At 39.8% G+C, this 19,895-nt stretch overlaps 1 protein-coding gene and 1 pseudogene across 1 annotated transcript; one reads left to right on the forward strand and one right to left on the reverse strand.

The window, feature by feature from the left end:
- The first annotated feature begins 513 nt into the window (after nucleotides 1–513).
- LOC147416931 (uncharacterized) lies at nucleotides 514–1,782 on the forward strand. Its single transcript, XM_086507950.1, has 4 exons — nucleotides 514–599; nucleotides 714–865; nucleotides 918–1,318; nucleotides 1,402–1,782. The coding sequence occupies exons 1-4, from the start codon at nucleotides 514–516 to the stop codon at nucleotides 1,780–1,782; spliced, it is 1,020 nt and encodes a 339-aa protein (XP_086364076.1).
- A 341-nt stretch (nucleotides 1,783–2,123) lies between these two features.
- Nucleotides 2,124–4,396, reverse strand: LOC147416932 (uncharacterized; annotated as a pseudogene).
- Between the last annotated feature and the right edge of the window lie 15,499 nt (nucleotides 4,397–19,895).

Here is a 19,895-nt window from a genome sequence, read left to right on the forward strand (position 1 = left end):
AAGTGCACACACATACCCACATATACACACATATATTAATCTACATAATACATACATGCATGTATATAGTTGAATTGTGTGTGTGTGTGTGTGTGTGAGAGAGAGAGAGAGAGAGTGAGAGAGAGAGAGAGAGAATCTTTGCCCAAAGGTTATGGATGATTTGAAAAGAAAACGCGACTCCCAAACTGATGGTATCTCATCTATTTATGACGATTTGGCAACATCTACTCAGAATATAGATGACATAGGTATATTATACATCGATAATTCAAGAGAGGTTTTTTATAATTGCATTATGACCTCGCTCTTCTAATATAGACATTTGTTATTACAGATAAAAACAATCCCAAGATTCTATTGCAAGAATTTCTATATGATTGTGGAGCCATGGAATCATATGATTCATTTTATACAATGTTTAATACTCCTTTTGAGCTTGAAGAAACTCTTATTTTTCACAAAGAAGCTTTATAGGAGTACCACAAAGAGTTTGATCAATTGGTGGATTCAAGAATGGTACTATACCTTGATGAAGAATATATTCACACTATAGATTTGGTTCAAAAGAATCCATCACAATCCCCTAAGCTTAACAAAAAGTATTCCGCCTTATTAGAAAATGTCAAACTGAATCTTCCAAAGTGTCCAAAGTGCAAACACAAATGTAGACTATTAAAGAAAAGTGTGGGGTTTATTTTGTTTTTGTTCTTAAGAGATAGTGATGATGAAGAAGTAGAAAGGGATGACAGTAACTCTAAATTAAGTGAAGTGATCAAAGATGAACAAGAAAATGAAGAAGTTCTTGATGTAGAAAAAGAGTGGCAAGAAGTTGAGAGTCTTCAACTTTCTAGGATTCGAGAAGACAGTATTGCTACCATGCTTTCCTCTTGGCCATGGAGAATATATAATTCTTTCAGATATCCAAAGGTCATTTGGTTTACGAGAGGATGAATTGTATGCTATTTTGGCACAACACTTGAACTATAATGTTGGGTTCGATGAAGAGCCAGTTAAATACAAAGATTTTGTAGAAAAAGATCCTCTTTTAGGCAAGTTGGATGTTTTCTTTGAGCCTCATAAAGCATTGGAGATTTGTTTCAATGAAGCTCTTCAGTATAAAGAGACTACCGAAGAAGAGTTTCTCAAGGCACAAGACAATATAACAGATCCTCATCTTTCAGAAGCGGATAGTGAAAATGAAGATGAACAAGATAACTTACATGTACCAATCATTCAGGAGCCAGATCTCAAAATACGAAATGTTGGTTCAATAAATCTTTGGAAGGAAAATCAATTTGTGTCAGATGAGAACATTACGGTAAGCACTTTATTTGTATAAGCTAAAGTTTTTTTTTTAGCTTTCAATGTTTCTAATGATTAATAGATTTTATATGTTTGTAGATTCAACCACCAAAAGATGAGTTCTTAAGACGGTCATCTAGAGTCGTTGATCTTACCAAAGATGCTGCTCTGAAGCACTACATTAAGTACCTTGTTTGTCCTGATTTAGTTATTTTTCACATGAAGTACTCCTTTGATGGTTATATACCTCTGTTTTTATACAAGACATTGTCAAAGTATCTTGGTGGCTATGTTCTTCATCCAAATGCTACCAAAGTAAGCCTTTTGGAGAAAGAGTGTGCTATCAATGTTTTTGGATATGGTCATGCAATGCAAGGATCACTTGCAGGAAGTTATTTAGCATATACTGGATATGCTCTTGCAAAGGGAATTAAACATTATAGAGAGATTTCTCCTTCTGGGAAACGATTTCTACTTTGACACGATGATTTGAAGCAGCTTGAATACAAAGAGGGGACTTCAAGTTTAGATCAAGAAGATGTTGAAGACATTGAAGATATCATTTGAGAATAGATTTGTATTAAGTATAGACTTTTATAGAATGTTTTCTCGATCTTGAGGTAGAACCCAAAATTTTTTATCCCTCAATCTCTTCGATCTCCACTGATGTAAGGATGCTTTTGCAATAGAAGCCTTCCAGGTCTGTCGTCTTTGAATTTGTTTGGATATCTTTATTGCAAGAGCTTGTTTTTTGTTTTTAGAAATTTTCTTCTCCCTTATTCGTAGCAAGACTCTTCTATAGAACCAAAAAAATACTTCTTTTAAGCTCTTCGCTCTTTTTTTTCCTCCGCCATGTTGAGTGTGTTGAAAGTATGCTCCACGAGCTTGATAATGGGATTTTTCCATTCCTTGAGTGGACCATATTGCAGGACATCCATATTGCTTTGTGAACCAGGGCATATGATCGTGTAAAATATGCTACATTTATACAAATTAAATAGGTTGTAAGAAGAAAAGTATGAATTACCATGTAGTGGGTAATGCTTTGAGTACTCCATGCATCTTGCATACTTTTACCAAAAGCTTGAAGGGCTAGCTTTAATTTCATGTTGTCGTTGTCTATCCATTCTTTCTTGTCAAGTAAGCAAAAAACCTCATCTAGAGCCATCCACACTTTTGCTTTGCGATTCCTAGCCTTTCCATTATCAGCATGGTCTTTAATAGCATTATGAAGCTTCTTCCACTGCTCATACTTTACCGTTGAGAAATTATGACTCTTGTTGATTTTGACAAATTCACCATGAAATGACAAAAACCTACCAGCTTTCACACCTCCAAGTGAAGGTTTTACCGGAACTTCATGTGATGATGTTGAACGATTTTGACAAGCAATTATCTTTACTTTACCTCCGTGGAGCCCCATCTCTAATAGTATTTTCTCTATCTTTTCAATTGCTTTTCTTGACTCGATCTTTGGCTTCAACTTCCATGCATATTCAATGTATAAATATACAAGCTTCTCAACAATCCTGCACAATGCATGCAATATACATATATGGACATGCGAAAGTGGAGTATCAAGAATGGCGCGGAAGTTAGGATCCTCATTAGCTCTAGAGGGTTTTTGGTTGTGCTGCTTCAAGATCAAAGAGCGAGCTTCATTCATACAATATGGACAATTTGATTAGAGCTAGCACCTTTTGCAATGTTATACATGCACTTGAGTGTCTTGAGATCACCAGCAAGATGCCAATCTACTTGGAAGCTTTCAATATCTTCAACATGAAGAAGTTCTCCATTTTTTTGTCTACAAATGACATCAGGAATATTTGTTTGGTGAAATTTTCAATACAAAATGTCATGATCTTCTTTTTCAACTTGCATAAATGAATTTTTGTTACTAACATTACTTGATACATTAACTAGAGAAAGCTTAAAAGTTCGTATACCTCAAAAGCTCCTAGCCACCATATATCATTCTCTGATTGTACACTGAATCTATCATTGTTGTTCACAAGATTTTTTGCTACTCCTTGAAGTGCTCTATTCATCAAAGTTATGGTGACACGTTTTGTCTTTTTTTGCTTCAATATCTCACATTCATCTAGCTTAATTAAGCACAAAGATTAGTTTTCCTTGTACCTCCTCGCTTGTCACATTATAAAATTTGACCATCTTCTTCTGAAGATTTTGCAAATTGACAAAAATATTAGACAATTCATTAAAGTGTACCACTCATCCTGCATATCTAAATTCTTGGTTGATGAAATATGAATCAACCAAGTATTGTGAAACTTCAGTGTTGAGACCTTGTCGTGCTTGACATACATGAGCTGGTAAAGGTAAGAGAGAAGATGAGACCTTTTTATCTTTGAGCTGGCTCTTTACTGATTTAAAGATGCATGAATATCCTTTTTGACTGATGCCACAATTATCTATGACACTTTGAACATCTAAAGTATCAATGGTTGTGCTTTGTAGAAAATCACTGATTATATCCTACTTTATCTTCTTGAACTTTGAGGCATCCAAAATCTCTTTTGCAAGATGAGGTGCAATCAAAGAGGAATATGAAGATTTGGCCATTTGAGGATCAATATTTTCCTTTTCAAGATGAAGCATGACTCTGCAAAAACATATTTTTGATTAGCTAATAATCAATACTTTGTTACAACAAGAATATGTATTAAAAAGGTATACCTTCTTGCTTGAATCCTGCGCTTAAGACCTCCACTTCCAACTTTGAGGGTTTCAATTTTGGAAACACTTCTGCATCTTTGAAGAAGACCAAGTGGAGTGGTTTTATCCTCGTCCTTCTCACCTCCTTTTCAAGCTCAGCAATGGTTTCTTTGGAGGATAATATTTTGTTCTTCAAAAGTGTTTGTTCTTGCAAAAGATTACTGTTTTGCATCGATAAATTGAACAAAGATGCTTGTTGTTGCTTCAATATCTCTAGATTTATCATTGCTTGTTGTGTATTCTTCATCACCAAGTTATTGCAATAACCCAAGAGATCATGAGACCCATCCCCAATAAAATGTAATAGAGATGTAAGATTATTAAATGGAGGAGTAGACATAGCAAGAAGATCCATAGGATAAAGTGTTCCATCACACCAAAGATCAAGATGTTTATGGTTAGTATGTCTCAAGTGATCCGTCTGCAGCTTTGTAAGTTTGAAAGATCTATTCCTTTTCTGAATGGGCTCATAATTTGTGTCCATGTCTATATGAAGATGGTATTTACGCTTAAGGAGTAAAGAATATTGGTTGTTAGATTGTGCATTCTCCATAATCAAGGATTGTTTAGCAAAATGGTTGATCTTTGTAAAACTTTCTCATAGAAATAGATTGGTGCTACCAGCAAATTGTTTTTAGCTCAAATGAGTTTGAACTTTCCCTCTCTTATTTCAAAGTAGTACGTCTATTTAGATCTTGTAAGATCCTTCAAGGCACAAAATTTTAGCAAAATCTTGATCATTGTAACACGAAATCTTTGTTTTACCTTATTGATAGATTTTCTCTATAACTTCAAAATACTTTTGTGCTAAAAGAATTGCACAAAACATTTGTTGAGGTGGAAACTCTTACAGGGCCCAAACAAGACCCCAAAATTTTCCTAATGGATAAATTTTTGCAAACAAACTCTAAAGTTGGCAAAGGTTTGACATTAGAATGTCCTCTTCAAGCTCTATCTACTGATATATAGCATGCCATGGGATTCCTCATATTTTACAAGATTCTTTTTTTAATTCACCTATGACGTGACAACTCTGTCGGAATCTAAGTGAATCAAAAAAAGAATCTTCTAAAATATGAGGAATCTCATGGCGTGCTATATATCAGTAGATAGAGCTTGAAGAGGACATTCTAACTATCAAACCTCCACAAACTTTGGAGTTTGTTTGCAAAAATATATCCATGCACCCGTTTTGGTAGAGAGAGGTAAAGTCAAACTCCTTAAAGAGCCCCTTTGTGAGTCCAAATTTTGCCTAATGACACAGGATGATAAAATCCACACAGGAAAAAGTCCTCCCCTACAAGTAGAGAGGCTGCATCTTCAAAATGGGTCTTCATAAATGACAACGTTTCTCTCGTCTTCATCCTTTTTGTCTTCTGCTATGTGAGATGATCCTCTGTCAGGTCTCTTGCCTTCGTTGCTTCTACTGTTGCTTCTACTGCTGCTGCTTTCTCCACTACTATTGCCTCCATTTGAGTAGCACCAAGAAGGAGGATGTCCCTTCCTACGACATTTGTCACAAGGTTTGTTTGTGTAGCAGTATTTCGCTACGTGTCCCATTCTTCAACATTCATAACACTTTCTTTCGTTTGTCGATGTTGATGGCGAATGCCTTCCCCTTGAGGATGTTGCAATAAAAACTCCTCCTAATGAGGTGAGTGAACCTCTTTTCTTTCTTTCTTCTACTTGGACTGAGTTGATGACATCTTGGAATGGTGGTGTTGTTTCTTTTCTTCAAGAATTGTGACTAAGTGGTCATAAGAAGGTGGAAGTGTACTTAATAGTATGGCTACTTTGTCATCTTCTCGTACTTCGACCTGGATGTAAGTGAGATGCGTGACAATGCTCTTGAGCCTACTCACTAGACTAGCAATGTCCTCCCCTTCAATCATAGTAACTTTGTAGAGTTGTCTTTTAAGACTAACTTTTCTTCTTTTGGCCCTAGCTCCAAAATTATTTTCTAGGACATGCCAGGCATCATGTGCATGCTTACATTCATCTATGAAATGCACGTAGTTGTCATGCAAGGAGGTGATGATGATTCCCAATGCTTGTTTGTCTTTGGCCAAATTCTGTGCACTTGCTATGAGTGTAGATGCCCTGTTGTGCATTCCATCAGGTTCGGCTTGTTGCTCTAAGGTAGTCCTGATGACAGACCACAAATTGTTTTTCATAAGATATCCTCTTAATTTCGTTTTCCAAGTGTGAAATCCCTCTCCGTTCAATTTCTGTATTCCCTTGTCCCCCATTTGTGTTGATAGAGGGGTCTTAGCTTAGGAGACTATCCTAGCTAGTGTCTGCCTCTTTACACTGTGCACAAATAAAGAAAGAAAATATTTATTTGCAAGTTATTGTGCTTGGTTGGGTTCATTTCATTGCAAGTTAAGATAGGGAGAGAGAGAGAAATCCCTATGTGAAGCACCTCTTCACCGTCGGTGAAGCCCCTCTTCACAGATAGGGAAAATAATTATTTGTTTTTCTTTTGATGCTCGAAAGAACTCCCTCTTTGAAGCTGTTGAAGTGGGTGTTCAAGCTCTTTTGAGCGATTTGGAGAATCTTGATGAAGCCTTAATAGTTTGAATGCCTGGACTTTATGCCTGGACGAGCATTCAGTGCTCTACAGTGAGAACAGTCTCCAGTGGCCTTCGAGGCTTTTGGAGGCTTGCCTTGGAGCTCTTAAGGCTGGGAGCAGCACCGAAAGGGGGGTTTATGCAAGTCGTGGCCAGGAGTAGCACTGTGGGAATCGATGCTAATGCCAGTGGGCAAGGCGGGCAGTAGGGGGCAGTCTGAGCAACACGGTTTGGCACCGAAAAAAAAAAGCTCTGCGCGTGATTGCTCTCCAGCGAACCCGCCCTACTCAAAAAGTATTTTGCATGCGATTTTTGGGTCCATCTGCTATCACTCAAATAAGCCAAGCGTTTTGACCCCGAAACATGCTCAAGCCAATAATAGACTATCTAAATTGGGCTAGCCAACAAGCCCACGACCCTTGCTTGTGGAAAAGCTCCGAAAAACAAATTTTTAAGCCAAGCTCAACAGGTTTGCACACACACACACACACACCTCTATCTTTAGGCAAAGTTGGGGATGGAGTTTCAGAGGTTTTTGAGCTCGGATTGCAGAGCTTGCAGGCTCTATGGAAAGCTTGTGTCGAGCACTTCGAGATGAGGTGAGAAAAGCAAAAGGAAAATGAGTTTAATGAATTTAATTGAAGAGGCAAATGATGCAAAAATTGACACAAAAATAAAATCTAAAATACAATTCAAAGGATGCTAATCCTCTCCCTAATCAAGTCTACCTAGCCATGGAGGGTAGTGGCCTCTTGGGTGTGCCAAGGACATGCCCACACATAGCTATATTAGTGCTTAATTAGTGAGATATGCAACTTAACTATGAAAATGTTAATTATGTGCCGTGACAACAATTATGAAATGCTAATCAATCTAATGGAGATGCTAATAATTAACACACACTAATGCATAATGAAAATCCTAGCTAGCACACCATGGCTCTGACACCAAATGTTAGGAATGGATCGTGCTAGCTACGGTGGATGAAAGAGAAACATAGCGTCAATGCGTGAGTGTGTGTGTAAGCAAGGTTATCACTCAAGTGAATTAGGTTCCAAGATAGAATTAGCTTGGACTCATAAACACAATCTTGAGTATTGACTTAGCTTAGCACAAGCTCACCATAGACAAGCATGTAGTGCAAAATAGAGTTTTTGTTTATTCATTCATAAAATGAGCTTTAAGTAGCTCTACAGCCTTGCTCCACAGTATGTGGGATAAATCCACTCTCCTCTCCTTGACTCACACTTTGGGACAAAGCTCACACTTTACAATGGGCAGGTTGAATCAACTAATAAGCAATTTGTTTGCATCTTGACAAAGATAGTTAATCTACATAGAACGGATTAGGATGTCAAACTTCCTTCCGGATTATGGCCCTATCGTACATCATATAAAGTGAAGACCACATCATATACAACATGACTAACTCCTTTCAAGTTGGCATTTGGAATGGAGACAACCACCCCTGTGGAGCATGTGGTTCCCAGTTTGTGGATGCTCATTGCCGATAGACTTCTTTCAAAAGATTCCATTGTTTATTGTTTGAATGTTTTGCAGGAATTAAATGAAGAGAGATTGCGTAGTTTTGCGGTGTTGCAAGATCTGCAATCCCGATGGAAGAAATGGCTAGATCGCTCAAAGCTCGGAAATTTTACGGGGACATTTGTTTTTTGTATTTAGTTCCCACCTTGGGAAGATGCCCGAGAAGCTGAGATTACGGTGTTCTGGGCCTTTCTGGATTTTTAAGTCATGTGGGCCTACCTCCTTTTATTTGGCTGACTGGCGGGGGGAGGTGATTCTTGTGCCGGTGAATGGGTTCTGATTGCACCATTATTTTTTACCTTACTTGATTCAGTTCCCCTTTGCTATGGTGTAAGAGCCGGAAGCCACCGTAATAATGACTGGAGATCATTTAACATGCAATGTCAAAAAGCGGAAAAAGGGCTATGATGGTTTCGACACCATGGCACTCCCTATTTTGAGAACTCTTTGTGAGTGGTTTTGTGCATGCAGTAGATACCTTATACTTTGGATGGGCTATTTGCAAGGTTTCTATTATGTGTTCTTCTTTACTTATGTGTGCTTTTGCCACCATGACGGCCTCCTTGTTATAGTGCATTTCGTTTACTCCTGGGCAGCAGTTGGCTCTCAGAGGACAGGTGGACGCATGGTTGTAGGATTTGCACGTGCGTGTCTTTGCCAACCTCGAATTGTAGGGTATTATTGTTCACCCGCAAGCCACTGCTTTGATTGAGCAGTTAACTCTTGGTGATATGGTGCAGGTTAAGAATCAGCAGATTCAGTTGACAACTGAAATAATTTCAAGATGATGTTTCTTCCCAAGCGATGGTGTTGTGCAAGTGTCACATGTTATTCCTGCTGCAAAGGTAGAGTTGGAGTTTTTTTTAAAAGTGAAGGGTGAATATAAGTTATCAGAGCTCACTGATGCAGTAATAAGAGATGCACCTCGCTGGTTATTAAAGGCAATTTGGTTGCGAGTCAAAACCTACAGCATTTTTGCTAAAGCGCGTAATGTATTGCATTTGGTCAACTTTGGGCCAGTGGCTTGGGTAGCGATCATCGGATAACGATTGCTAGTAGAATGTCAACAAGTGGTGGGGCAGATGGGGCGTTGTATCCCAACGAATACCAAGGCCGTGCAGCTTCTTACTCTGGTATTTTCCTTGCAAGAAGTTTTTCCTCTAACCCTTCGTCCTTTGTACCACTTTGTGGATGATCAATTTCTCGCACGTAATACTACGCAGTCATCACAGGCTCAGAGTTCACCAGTGCCTGTTGAGGGGGTGTCTCAAACACTTGCTTCAGTATTAGATGTGGCTGGTACTTCAACTGCAGTGGTAGCCTCTGGTTCACAGGAGATGGCCACTGTAGGGACATCGAGCCGAAAGCGAGGACGGGAGTAAGTCCTGCGTTCCACACCAACTCCTGCTGCAACATTGTCTTTGATTAGCAGACTGCCAGAGGATTCCGCAATTGCGCACTAGCGGCAAAGAATGCAGGAGCGGGCTAGAACTTCCACTCCGATTGGAAATGGATCTACGGGTGCAGACACTTCCTTGCAACCAGAAATCCCTGATGTTAATATAGCAGTTGCCACTACGGTGGGAACTATTACAGCAGCTCTACCTTGGGAGACTTGTACCACAAATCCCTTCGATCAACTCCAGGCGTGCATAGCATTTTTGCATCACATTGCAGATTGCGTTCGGTGGGTTTGGCCAGCTGTAGCAATTGAGGCACGCGTTACCAAACTCAAAACACATGTGGATGCTTTGCAGGCTTGCAATGCGGAGCTAACAAGCCAGAACTCAACATTGGATAGTACATCCCGGTAGCAGGCTAATGAAATGCAAGCTTGAAGGGGGGCTAATTATGTGTTTGTCGTTTCTCTTCAAGATCAACTTCTTCATGCAAAGTTGGAGGTCAAGGCTATCTGATGAGCGCTAACACAACAACCAACTCAACAAGTTGTGGTGAGCCAACTTGAGCCGCCGACTAACGACAGAGGAAAGAGCATTGTACAAGAAGGTTTTGATATTTTTGATTGGTAGAAAGCTACATAAGAATGTGATGAGGCCCAGGCCCATGTCTCTCATTTGTACCAAGTGATTTGTCGTCTTCATAGGAAGTAGCACAGAGTATATTTTTGGGTGGAGACACTGGCTCATTTTTTTTCACTCAGTCTCCCACCATGTCCACCTTTTTGGCCTGCTCTAAACAGATATTTGGTTTGTTATTACCCTATTCATACCCCTCTTGCCCCTTTACCACCACAGGCCCCTCAATCTGTTTCCTTGCCAATGCAATTCATTCCGAGGGATCCTTGGCTAGAGCAGCCTGAGATAGATCCACAATTGCTAGCGGAGGTCTACAGGGCCCATCGACAAGATTTTCGAGGATTTGGCTACATTGATAATTCCTCGTCGCCAGAGCGCAAAGACGAGCAGCAACCGGAGCCTTAGACACAAATAGGCTAAAGTTGTGGGTTCGTGAAATCCACCGTGCGTGCCAGGTGTTACAACATAATCATCACATTGTGGTCCTATGGATGCTTGGACATTGCAGACTAGGAGTCATGCGGCTTTGGGACAGTTCTTCATGGGATATCATGAGACAAGATGGGTTTTTTGCATCGTTCCCAATCTCCACTGGAGCAGCCGAGGCATTTGGGTGGGGCATACCAGTCTTTGTGGATATCTTTCATGCAATAAATATATCATTCTCATGTAATTCTGTGTTCTGTTACATATCAATGAAGACGACGGTATTATGTTCCTGTGTACTTTCTTCTATTCTATCTTCATATACCTTCGTGTTCATATTATGTAAGGCAGTGTGAGGGTAGCCATTCCCATAGTGCTTATTGTTCCATTACAGAGAAGTAGGCATTACAAAGCCTAATATGCTTGTATTGCTTGCTGACTAAGGTGCTTGAGGCGACTATCATGCTGATGACTAAGGTGCTTGAGTGGCTTGTACTACTTGATGACTAAGATTCTTGAGGTGCTTGTCATGCTTGCCAACTAGGGAGCGTGAGGTGCTTGTGGTAACAATACTCAGTGTTAAGGTGCTTTGTCATGCTTTCTCACTAAGGTGCTTGGGGGTAGTGTGTGAAAAATTCAACAACTATCTCTACAAGGAGCGGACGAGCCCTACAAGAGGGGGTAGAGACAAAACACACAAACCCTCACACAATGCAATCCTGGTACAAAGAAAGCAAAAGGGACACTTGTCAAGCTCCTCCTCATGCTGCGCTCATGCTATGCCTAAACCCTATTGGTTGGACTCCCAAGGGATCCATTGATAAGTTAGTTAATTAATTAATTGTTTTTTCATTTATCAAGTCCTCTCTCTCAAAGGGGACCCGGGGACACTTGTTACAAGGCTACCCTTCTTGCTTGATATGCCTCTTGCTTGTGTTTGGCTAGGCCTGGAGGGGCCCAATGAGCTTCAAGCATGAGCTACACGGGGGGGGGGGGGGGGTCAACGAAATCATGCTAGGGGTTTCTTGAGGGGTATACTCTCCCTCACACACTCACACGCACTCTCATTGTGAATTGTGCAAAGTGCAAGAGCTCGCTCTCCTTCTCCAAGCAAGTAGAGAGGTTGAGAGCCTACACGAGCACTCTTGGCTATGGAATTCAAATCCAACCAAGAGCCATGATTCAATGCTTAATCTTTCCATCTTCTCCATCTTCACTACTATGCTATTACATATGCTAGCAAGAAGAGTGATGATAAGAGAGGAACTAATTTTTTCTCCTAAGAAATGTTTCTTCTTCCTCCTCCCTACCCTCATTTCCTACTATCTCTGTCCACCTACAAAGGTGTTTGAGGTCTTGGGGTATTTAATGCTTTCTACAAAGTTTATGTTATGCTCGTGATGCATGATTCTTTCCATCTTAATTGCATCATGTAGGTCAGAAGGAACACACCAAGATTTTATTTTACCAAGTCTCTCTTGATGGGAGAAACTATAATACAAATGCCTATGGGAGGGGGGACCGGCTCCACATAAATCCCATCCTCAACTGTTGTCATGTTCTCTTAATTCTCTCTCTTGCAAAAGTATTGTTCATGCCAAGTTAACTAAATGTTATGTTTATGTTGCTACCATCAACTAAGTTCAACCGCTATGCTCACAAAGTAATTTCACAAAAGTAGTTTCTCAAATTTTGCTACTCTCAAAGTTAATAGGCCATTTCCATTACATTATGGGAAACCCTACTTTGAAAGCCGAAGTTACTCAACAACTTTGTGCTTATGGAATTTCCTTTCCTCTACAGGAGGAGAGAGGGCTTAGTAGGCCTCTTGATGAGACCCCCAAAACAAGACTCTCTCCCATATGAGGGGAGGAATCCAAAGAATGGGAAAGTAATGAATCCCTAAGTTCTTCTGAAGATGTGGCTCCACAAAGACGGCAATCTAGACGATTTCCAATTCCTACCAAGAGGAAACGGTCAACCCACAGTCCTTCTTATCATCACTCCGAAAGGGAAGAGAGGAAACAAAGGAAGAAAAGGGCAAGAAAGAGGTCAACCTCTTCTCCTTCTTCTTCACCTTCCTCCTATTCCAACAAAATCTATGCCTATTCTCCTAGAGAATACAAGAGGGGAGGACATCATATGTGACGCGACAGGGGAGAGTGAAATACATTCATAATGAAAAATACAAAGTACACATAATAAATAGATTGAATAAAGAATCTTTATAGATGTAAGGTAATCATTACAAGAAGAGCATATCTCGTTCATAAACCTACTGACCACCCTCGAGCTATCTCAATCTCAATCTCAATCACACTCTCACTCTCACTCACAATTGCAATCTCAATCTCAATCTTGTGCACAATCTCAATCACACTCTCACTCTCAATCTCAATCTCTTGATGGCAACAACAATTATAATCCGAAAGTCACACGATTACAATCTGAGTATCATGACACCTTGTATAGATCCCGTTTCACACATTGGTTTCTGTAACTTCTACAAGATAGCCAATAGAACATAGTCATGAAACCAATTCAACATGATAATCAAATTAGAAAATATAAGTTTGTATCATCATAGAAGAGTATAATCCCTTCTTGATTGGATCAAACAAAAGACATATTACCTATGTATATCTGTTTTTAAGCTAACTTTTTACTGCTTGTAGGTTACCCTACTACTGTTGGAAATTTGTTTATGCCATAACTTTGTCGTACAAACTCAAAATATGGATTTCTAGATACTCAAAATGACGGGAACATGTCGGTTCTACAAGACAACACGGATAGAATTGCAAAAAACCTCTTCTTTTGACTAAATAAACAACTTTTAGTTTGTGACTCATAAAAACTCTATTTTTGAATCTTCGTGACTTTTTCAACTTATTTTAAGCTTATCCATGTGTTTTGAGCTAAACACAAATAAAGTTAAAACATTGATATTAATAAAACCATCAATTTTAACTACGCTTTTATAGTACTTTTCATAGAAAGACTATCAATTATTCATTAATATTTATCAAATATATCCTTAGTGTATTCTACTTGGATCTGGCTGCTCTCTACCTTTGTTCACCTTCTGTTTACCCTTCTTTGCTCTAGTTTCACGTTCCGTCTCGGTCTCTCTCTCACCTCGTGCTCTTTTGTTGGCCATAATATCAACCTCCTGCCTGTCAACACCAATAATATTAACCCTTTGCACTTCATTATTACCTGACGGAGCCGCTGGTACTTGGTTTATTGCTTGCTTCTCCCTTTGACCATTATACTGCACCTGACCCATGCCTCGACCAAATAGAGGATACATGCTGTCCCTTTCCCTTGGTGGGTGAGGGCAATCTGGAGCATAGTGGCCCTCCTCTCTGTAGTTGTAACATCTGCCAAGAAATTTCCTATCCCTACCTCTTCCTATCCTTGCTTGACCTCTATCCATAACACTTAAATGTAACTCTTGCATTTGCTTAGACAAATCTTGAACTGTACGTACCCATTGTTGAGGAACGGTTGCTACCCCTCGATTAGGCTGATTCTCCATTTGAACTTCTTCTCTCGGATTTGAGGTTGGATTGGGAACCATCGCTTTGTATCCCAATGCACCTTGCTCAATCTTGTTTTTAATTTTCTGGCTCTTAGATCGTGCAATGTTCCACACATGCCATGGAGCTTGCTTCCTATTCCAGTTCCTAAAGCTCACTTGCCAAATCTTATCAATTTGCTTAATGAAAACATTCAAATGGGAATTTTGGAGCCATCATGTGCTCTATATTCTAATTGACGGTGTACTGTTCCGAAGAAAAATGGTACATTAAGGTTCATTCAGGATATGCAACCGGTTAATAAGATAACAATCCGCAATGTGGGTACTGGCCCAATTGTGGATGAATTCGCTAAGGCCTTTGCAGGTAGATCTATTTACTCCATAGGTGATGTTTATTCAGGATATGATCAATTTGCGTTAGCTTTCCTCTTGGTTTGGTAAGGATGTGCACTCTGCCATAGGGTGCTACTAATTCAGTAGCTCATATGATGAATGGCATGAATAAGTTATTAAATCCCACATGTTACTATGCCTTTCATTGATGATCTACCAATTAAGGGCTGTGAAGAAGGCTCAAAAGATGAAACAAAAGACTGGAGGGGGTGCTGATAGTTTGTTGCTCAACATATTACTGACTGTGATGCTATATTATCGAGGCTTGAAGAAGTTAGCTTAACACTTTCAGGTCAAAAATCAACTTTTGGTGCTAAGGAGGTCTTAATTGTGGGACATATTTGCCATTCTAAAGGTAGAAGGCCAAGTCCAGCAAAAGTCAAAGCAATCCAAAAGATGAAGGAAACATGTTCTTCGGTTACTGAGGTTCGTCGATTCTTGGGTGCATGTGTGTTCTATCGTATTTGGCTGCCACACTTTGCTCATGTTGCAGAGGTGCTGTATCAATTTCTACGAAAAGATAAAAGGTTTGTTTGGGAAGAAGTTCACACACAAGCTATCAAGAAATTAAAGAAGATGCTTCTTGAGGCTCCGATCTTGAGGAAAGGGTGAAAGCGTGGTCTGGTGGTACAAAAAAAGGACCTATTTTACTTCTACCAATGAAAAAGTGGGGACTGGTAAATTTTTTGTAGTTTAGGTCAAAACTTTTCGGACCTTGTGTTTTTAGATTCTCCTTTTGAAGATCTATCCATTGATATATAGTATGATAGGTAGTTTTTCCTGCGACATGTAGAGATTGTAGCTCAAAGATTTGTCAAAGGTGCTGTCAAGGACAGTCATTTTTCTACCACCAAAGCATGCTTTTAGCCAAAAGTTGATTATAAATGCGACATGCCAATTATTTTAACAGTTGACACTAGCCCAGCAGGTACTGGATGGGCTATAGGTCAAGATGATGTTGAAGGACACATGTATGCAGTGAGATTTGGAGCCAAGGTGCTCAATGCTCGTCAACGAGGTTATCCACAGGTTAAGAGGAAACTTTGGGGTGTTGTTGCTGCTCTAAGGACCGATAAAGAATAATTTCTTGGAGCTTCTGTTGTGGTAGAGATAGATTGCTTGCCACTGATAAGGATGATTGCAAACTGCTCTACTCTAGACATTGCCATGCTACGATGGATAGCCTATATTAAGTCTCTTAACCCTGAATTTTGTCATATTGTATGTAGAGATAATCCTGTTGCAGATATGTTATCAATAGCCAGGAAGAAGACATGCTGAATACGAGTGATGATGCTGGCTTGAAGTTCTACATGTCTTCTTATCTACATGCCAACTGTGGAAATATTGGTCATGTTTTTGAAGTCTTTTTTGAAGAGTTTTATGATGGAGTGTGGCTTATGATTGGCCGCTACCTAAGTACTCTCACTAGACAAGAAGGATGGAATGATCAAGAATTCAAGAAGATCAGGGAAATGTCCTATGGCTATTTCCTGAAAGATGGGCATTTATGGAAGCAACCGAAGTGCCCAAGAGGGGTACCACAATGAATTATTTGAGACAAAGAAACCCAGCAACAAGTGATTAAAGAGTTTCATGAAAGTCTATGGGCTGGACACAGAGGAGTCTGGGAAACCTTTGTGAAGATTAAAGACCGGTATTGGTGGAAAGGTATGTACAAACATGTGGTTCAATTTGTGGAGTCATGCTTAATATGTCAACAATACTCTAATGTGCGACATAGAGATGGATTGCATCCCACCTATTGTTGAAGATGATGAAACAGGAAACAGAAGGAAGACAGCAACTCAAAGTAGGAAGAAGATGGAGAAGGAGAAGACACAAAGCTTGTGTACGAGATCTCTCTCGTCTGTCTCTCTGTATTGGAATAATAGTGTATATACAAACTCAGAGCTACAAAGCTTATATGAAACCCTAAGAGATAAGGTGTCCTTTCACACCGGATGTCCAGAGGGAAAAACCCAGTGGGAGAAAAGTGCCCCTGGTGAAGCGCGTATACACACTAACACTACTACATGTCTACAAATCCCCCCTGTAGTGATAGTGTGAATCCGTACAAGGTAGCAGATCATCATGTGTATGAGAGTAAGCCCAAAGCTTTTTGGAAAGCTTCAAACTTTTCTCGTGATAACGCCTTCGTAAATAGATCTGCAATGTTATCCTGTGTAGGACAGTAAGTTAGTGTGATCTCCCCTGCATGTAGCCTTTCCCTGACATAGTGGTAGTGAACCTCTATGTGCTTTGTTCTTGCATGAAATACTGGATTCCTTGCAACTGCCATAGCACTCTGACTGTCAGTGAAAATGGTAGTGGGTGCCTGTTGACACTCACAAAGATCTGCCAATAACCTGCGTATCCATACACAATCAACTGTTGCCGTGAAAGCTGCCCTTTACTCAGCTTCACAAGTTGATGTAGCCACTGTGGGTTGCTTCTTGCTTAGCCAAGATATACATGCATTTCCCAAGAAAAAACAATTGCCACTTGTGGAATGTCGTGTGTCAAAATCACCAGCCCAATCTGAATCGCTGTAACCAAGAAGCTGCATAGAACTGTGCTTTCCATACATATGCCCCCTTAGAAAGAACATGGCAAGATTAGGGGTACCTGAAAGGTAACGAAGTATGCGCTTCACAGCCTACCAATGATGCATACCTGGGCTGTGCATAAATCTGCTTGCTTGTGAAACCCCAAATTGAATGTCTGGACGAGTGTTGCCTTCCAAATATATCAAGCAACCAACCGTTGCTGCATAAGTATGTACATCAAAAGTTTCTCCAGCATCATGCATGCTCAACTTTGATCTAGTTTCTACGGGTGTAGAGATTGGCTTACAATTTTGCATACCAAACTTGTCCAAAATTTTATGCAAATATTTTGCCTGCAACATGTATATGCCATCCTCTGATTGCACAAACTGAATACCCAAGTAATAATGTAGCAAACCAAGATCAAACATCTCAAAGGTTTTTCTCAAAGCATCTTTAAACGCTTCAATTTCATCTGCACTATTGCCTGTAAGAAGCATATCATCCACATAAAGTGTTAGCATAATGAGAACTCCATCTCTCTTTTTGACATACAAACTACTTTCTGTTGGACTATTCTGAAATCCCTGGCCAATCAAATAAGTATGTATCTTCTCATACCATGCTCTTGGAGCCTGTTTGAGACCATACAAAGCTTTACGCAATCTACATACCTTTTGCTCTTGACCTTTTACAACAAAACCACTTGGTTGAATTACATAAACTTCTTCCTGCAAATCACCATTCAAAAAAGCAGTTTTGATATCCAACTGATGCACTTTCCAACCATGATGAGCAGCAATTGCAACTAGTGATCTAATTGTGGACGCACGAGAAGTAGGAGCAAAGGTTTCATCATAATCTATGCCTTTCTGTTGCACATAGCCTTTTGCTACAAGCCTTGCTTTGTACCTGTCGACAGTACCATCTTGTTTCCTTTTTACCTTAAAAACCCACTTTGTACCAATAGGCTTTTTACCTGTAGGCAAGTCCACTAGATCCCATGTATGATTCTTATGAATAGAATCAATTTCTTGCAGCATAGCATCTTTCCACTGAACACACTCTAAAGCTTGTTCAAATGAATCAGGCTCATCTGCATCACAAAGAGTTCTAAAGCAAGCCAAATCTACTTGCTCTTCGCCAAAAGTAGTACCAGCACGTGTTTTTCGTGGCAACGGTGCATCCAACTTGCTATCCTGCAAAGTTTTCTGAACCCATTTAGGAAAGGTTCTTTCTTCCCTGAGAACTTCTTGCTCTTCACGCACAATTTCCTCTACATCATGAGGTGTCACATGCTGATCAAAAGATTGATCAATATTATCAACCTGTTGTGATTCTTGATTCTCCACAAAAGAAGGAAGCAAACCTTCATATACATCATGTGTCTGCATATGAGGTACATCAAAAGCAACCATAGGTTGAGCAGTAGTTTCTGCAAAAATTACATCACGACTTTCAAAAATCTTGTTTGTAGCAGGATTGTAAAGTCTATAACCTTTACTTCCACTACTGTACCCCACAAATATACATTTGATTGCCTTATCATCAAGCTTCCCACGTAACTGCTGAGGGATGTGAGCATAAGCAAGACAACCAAAAACACGAAGATAACTGACTGAAGGTTTTCTGTCATACCAAGCTTCATATGCAGTAATGGTCTTCAAGGCATGAGTAGGACACCTGTTCAAAACATGTGCTGCACAAGCAACTGCCCCCATCCATAGCTTATGAGGCAAACTCTTAGCCTTGAGCATACATCTAGCCGTCTCCATTAAAGACCTGTTCTTCCTTTCTGCAACACCATTCTGTTGTGGTGTGTATGGCATAGTGCATTGGTGTTTAATGCCTTTCTTTCCCAAAAAATCCTTAAATGCACCAGACATGTATTCACCTCCTCGATCGGTACGAAGAGTCTGTACTTTGCAACCTGTTTCATTTTCAACCATGGCGACATAATGTTGAAAAACTGCAAACACATCTGACTTTGCTTTGAGTGGATACACCCAACAAAACCTGGAAAAGCCATCAATGAAGGTCACAAAATAAAGGCTGTTTCCTATAGATGGCGTCCTCATAGGACCACATACATCACTGTGTACAAGCTGCAACTTTCGTGTCGCTCTAACTGAACCATCCTGTGAAAATGCAAATCTGTGCATCTTTCCAAGAACGCAACCTTCACATACATGTGTTGGTGGCATCTCCAATAAAGACAAATCATGCACCATATTATGACGTTGTAAAGTCATCAAACTGCCATAACCAACATGCCCAAATCTAGCATGCCACAACTCAGCATCCTGCATGGCCTGAGTCTTTGTTTCTGCAATACATACCTGAATCTGCTTTTCATAACGATCTAGCACAAATAGTCCATTGTCCAACGTACCTGTAGTGATAAGAGAATAACCATTCTCTCGATCTCGTACAACACATCTGTCATCCTAAAAAATGACCCGAAGACCATTTTTTGCAAAAGAGGATACAGACAACAAATTCTTCTTGATCCCTAGAACATATAAGACATCTGGCAAGCATAAATCTGAACCATCTGAAATGGTAATCAAAATCTTACCAACGCCTTTGATTGGATAAGAAGCATTATTTGCACATGTCACCTTCTTTCCTGCTGGAGCTACATCCAATGAACAAAACAAATCCTTCCGTGAAGTAATATGCCTGGATGCACCACTATCAAAGCACCAAATCATTTGTGTCTTGTCAACACTGTAAGCAGAAAAATCTGAACATACTACAAAAGCATAAGAATCCTGCACAAAGTTTGCAG

This window comes from Adiantum capillus-veneris, unplaced genomic scaffold, assembly GCF_014529385.1.
Source record: "Adiantum capillus-veneris isolate H3 unplaced genomic scaffold, ASM1452938v2 Hic_scaffold_349, whole genome shotgun sequence".
Classification (NCBI taxonomy): domain Eukaryota; kingdom Viridiplantae; phylum Streptophyta; class Polypodiopsida; order Polypodiales; family Pteridaceae; genus Adiantum; species Adiantum capillus-veneris.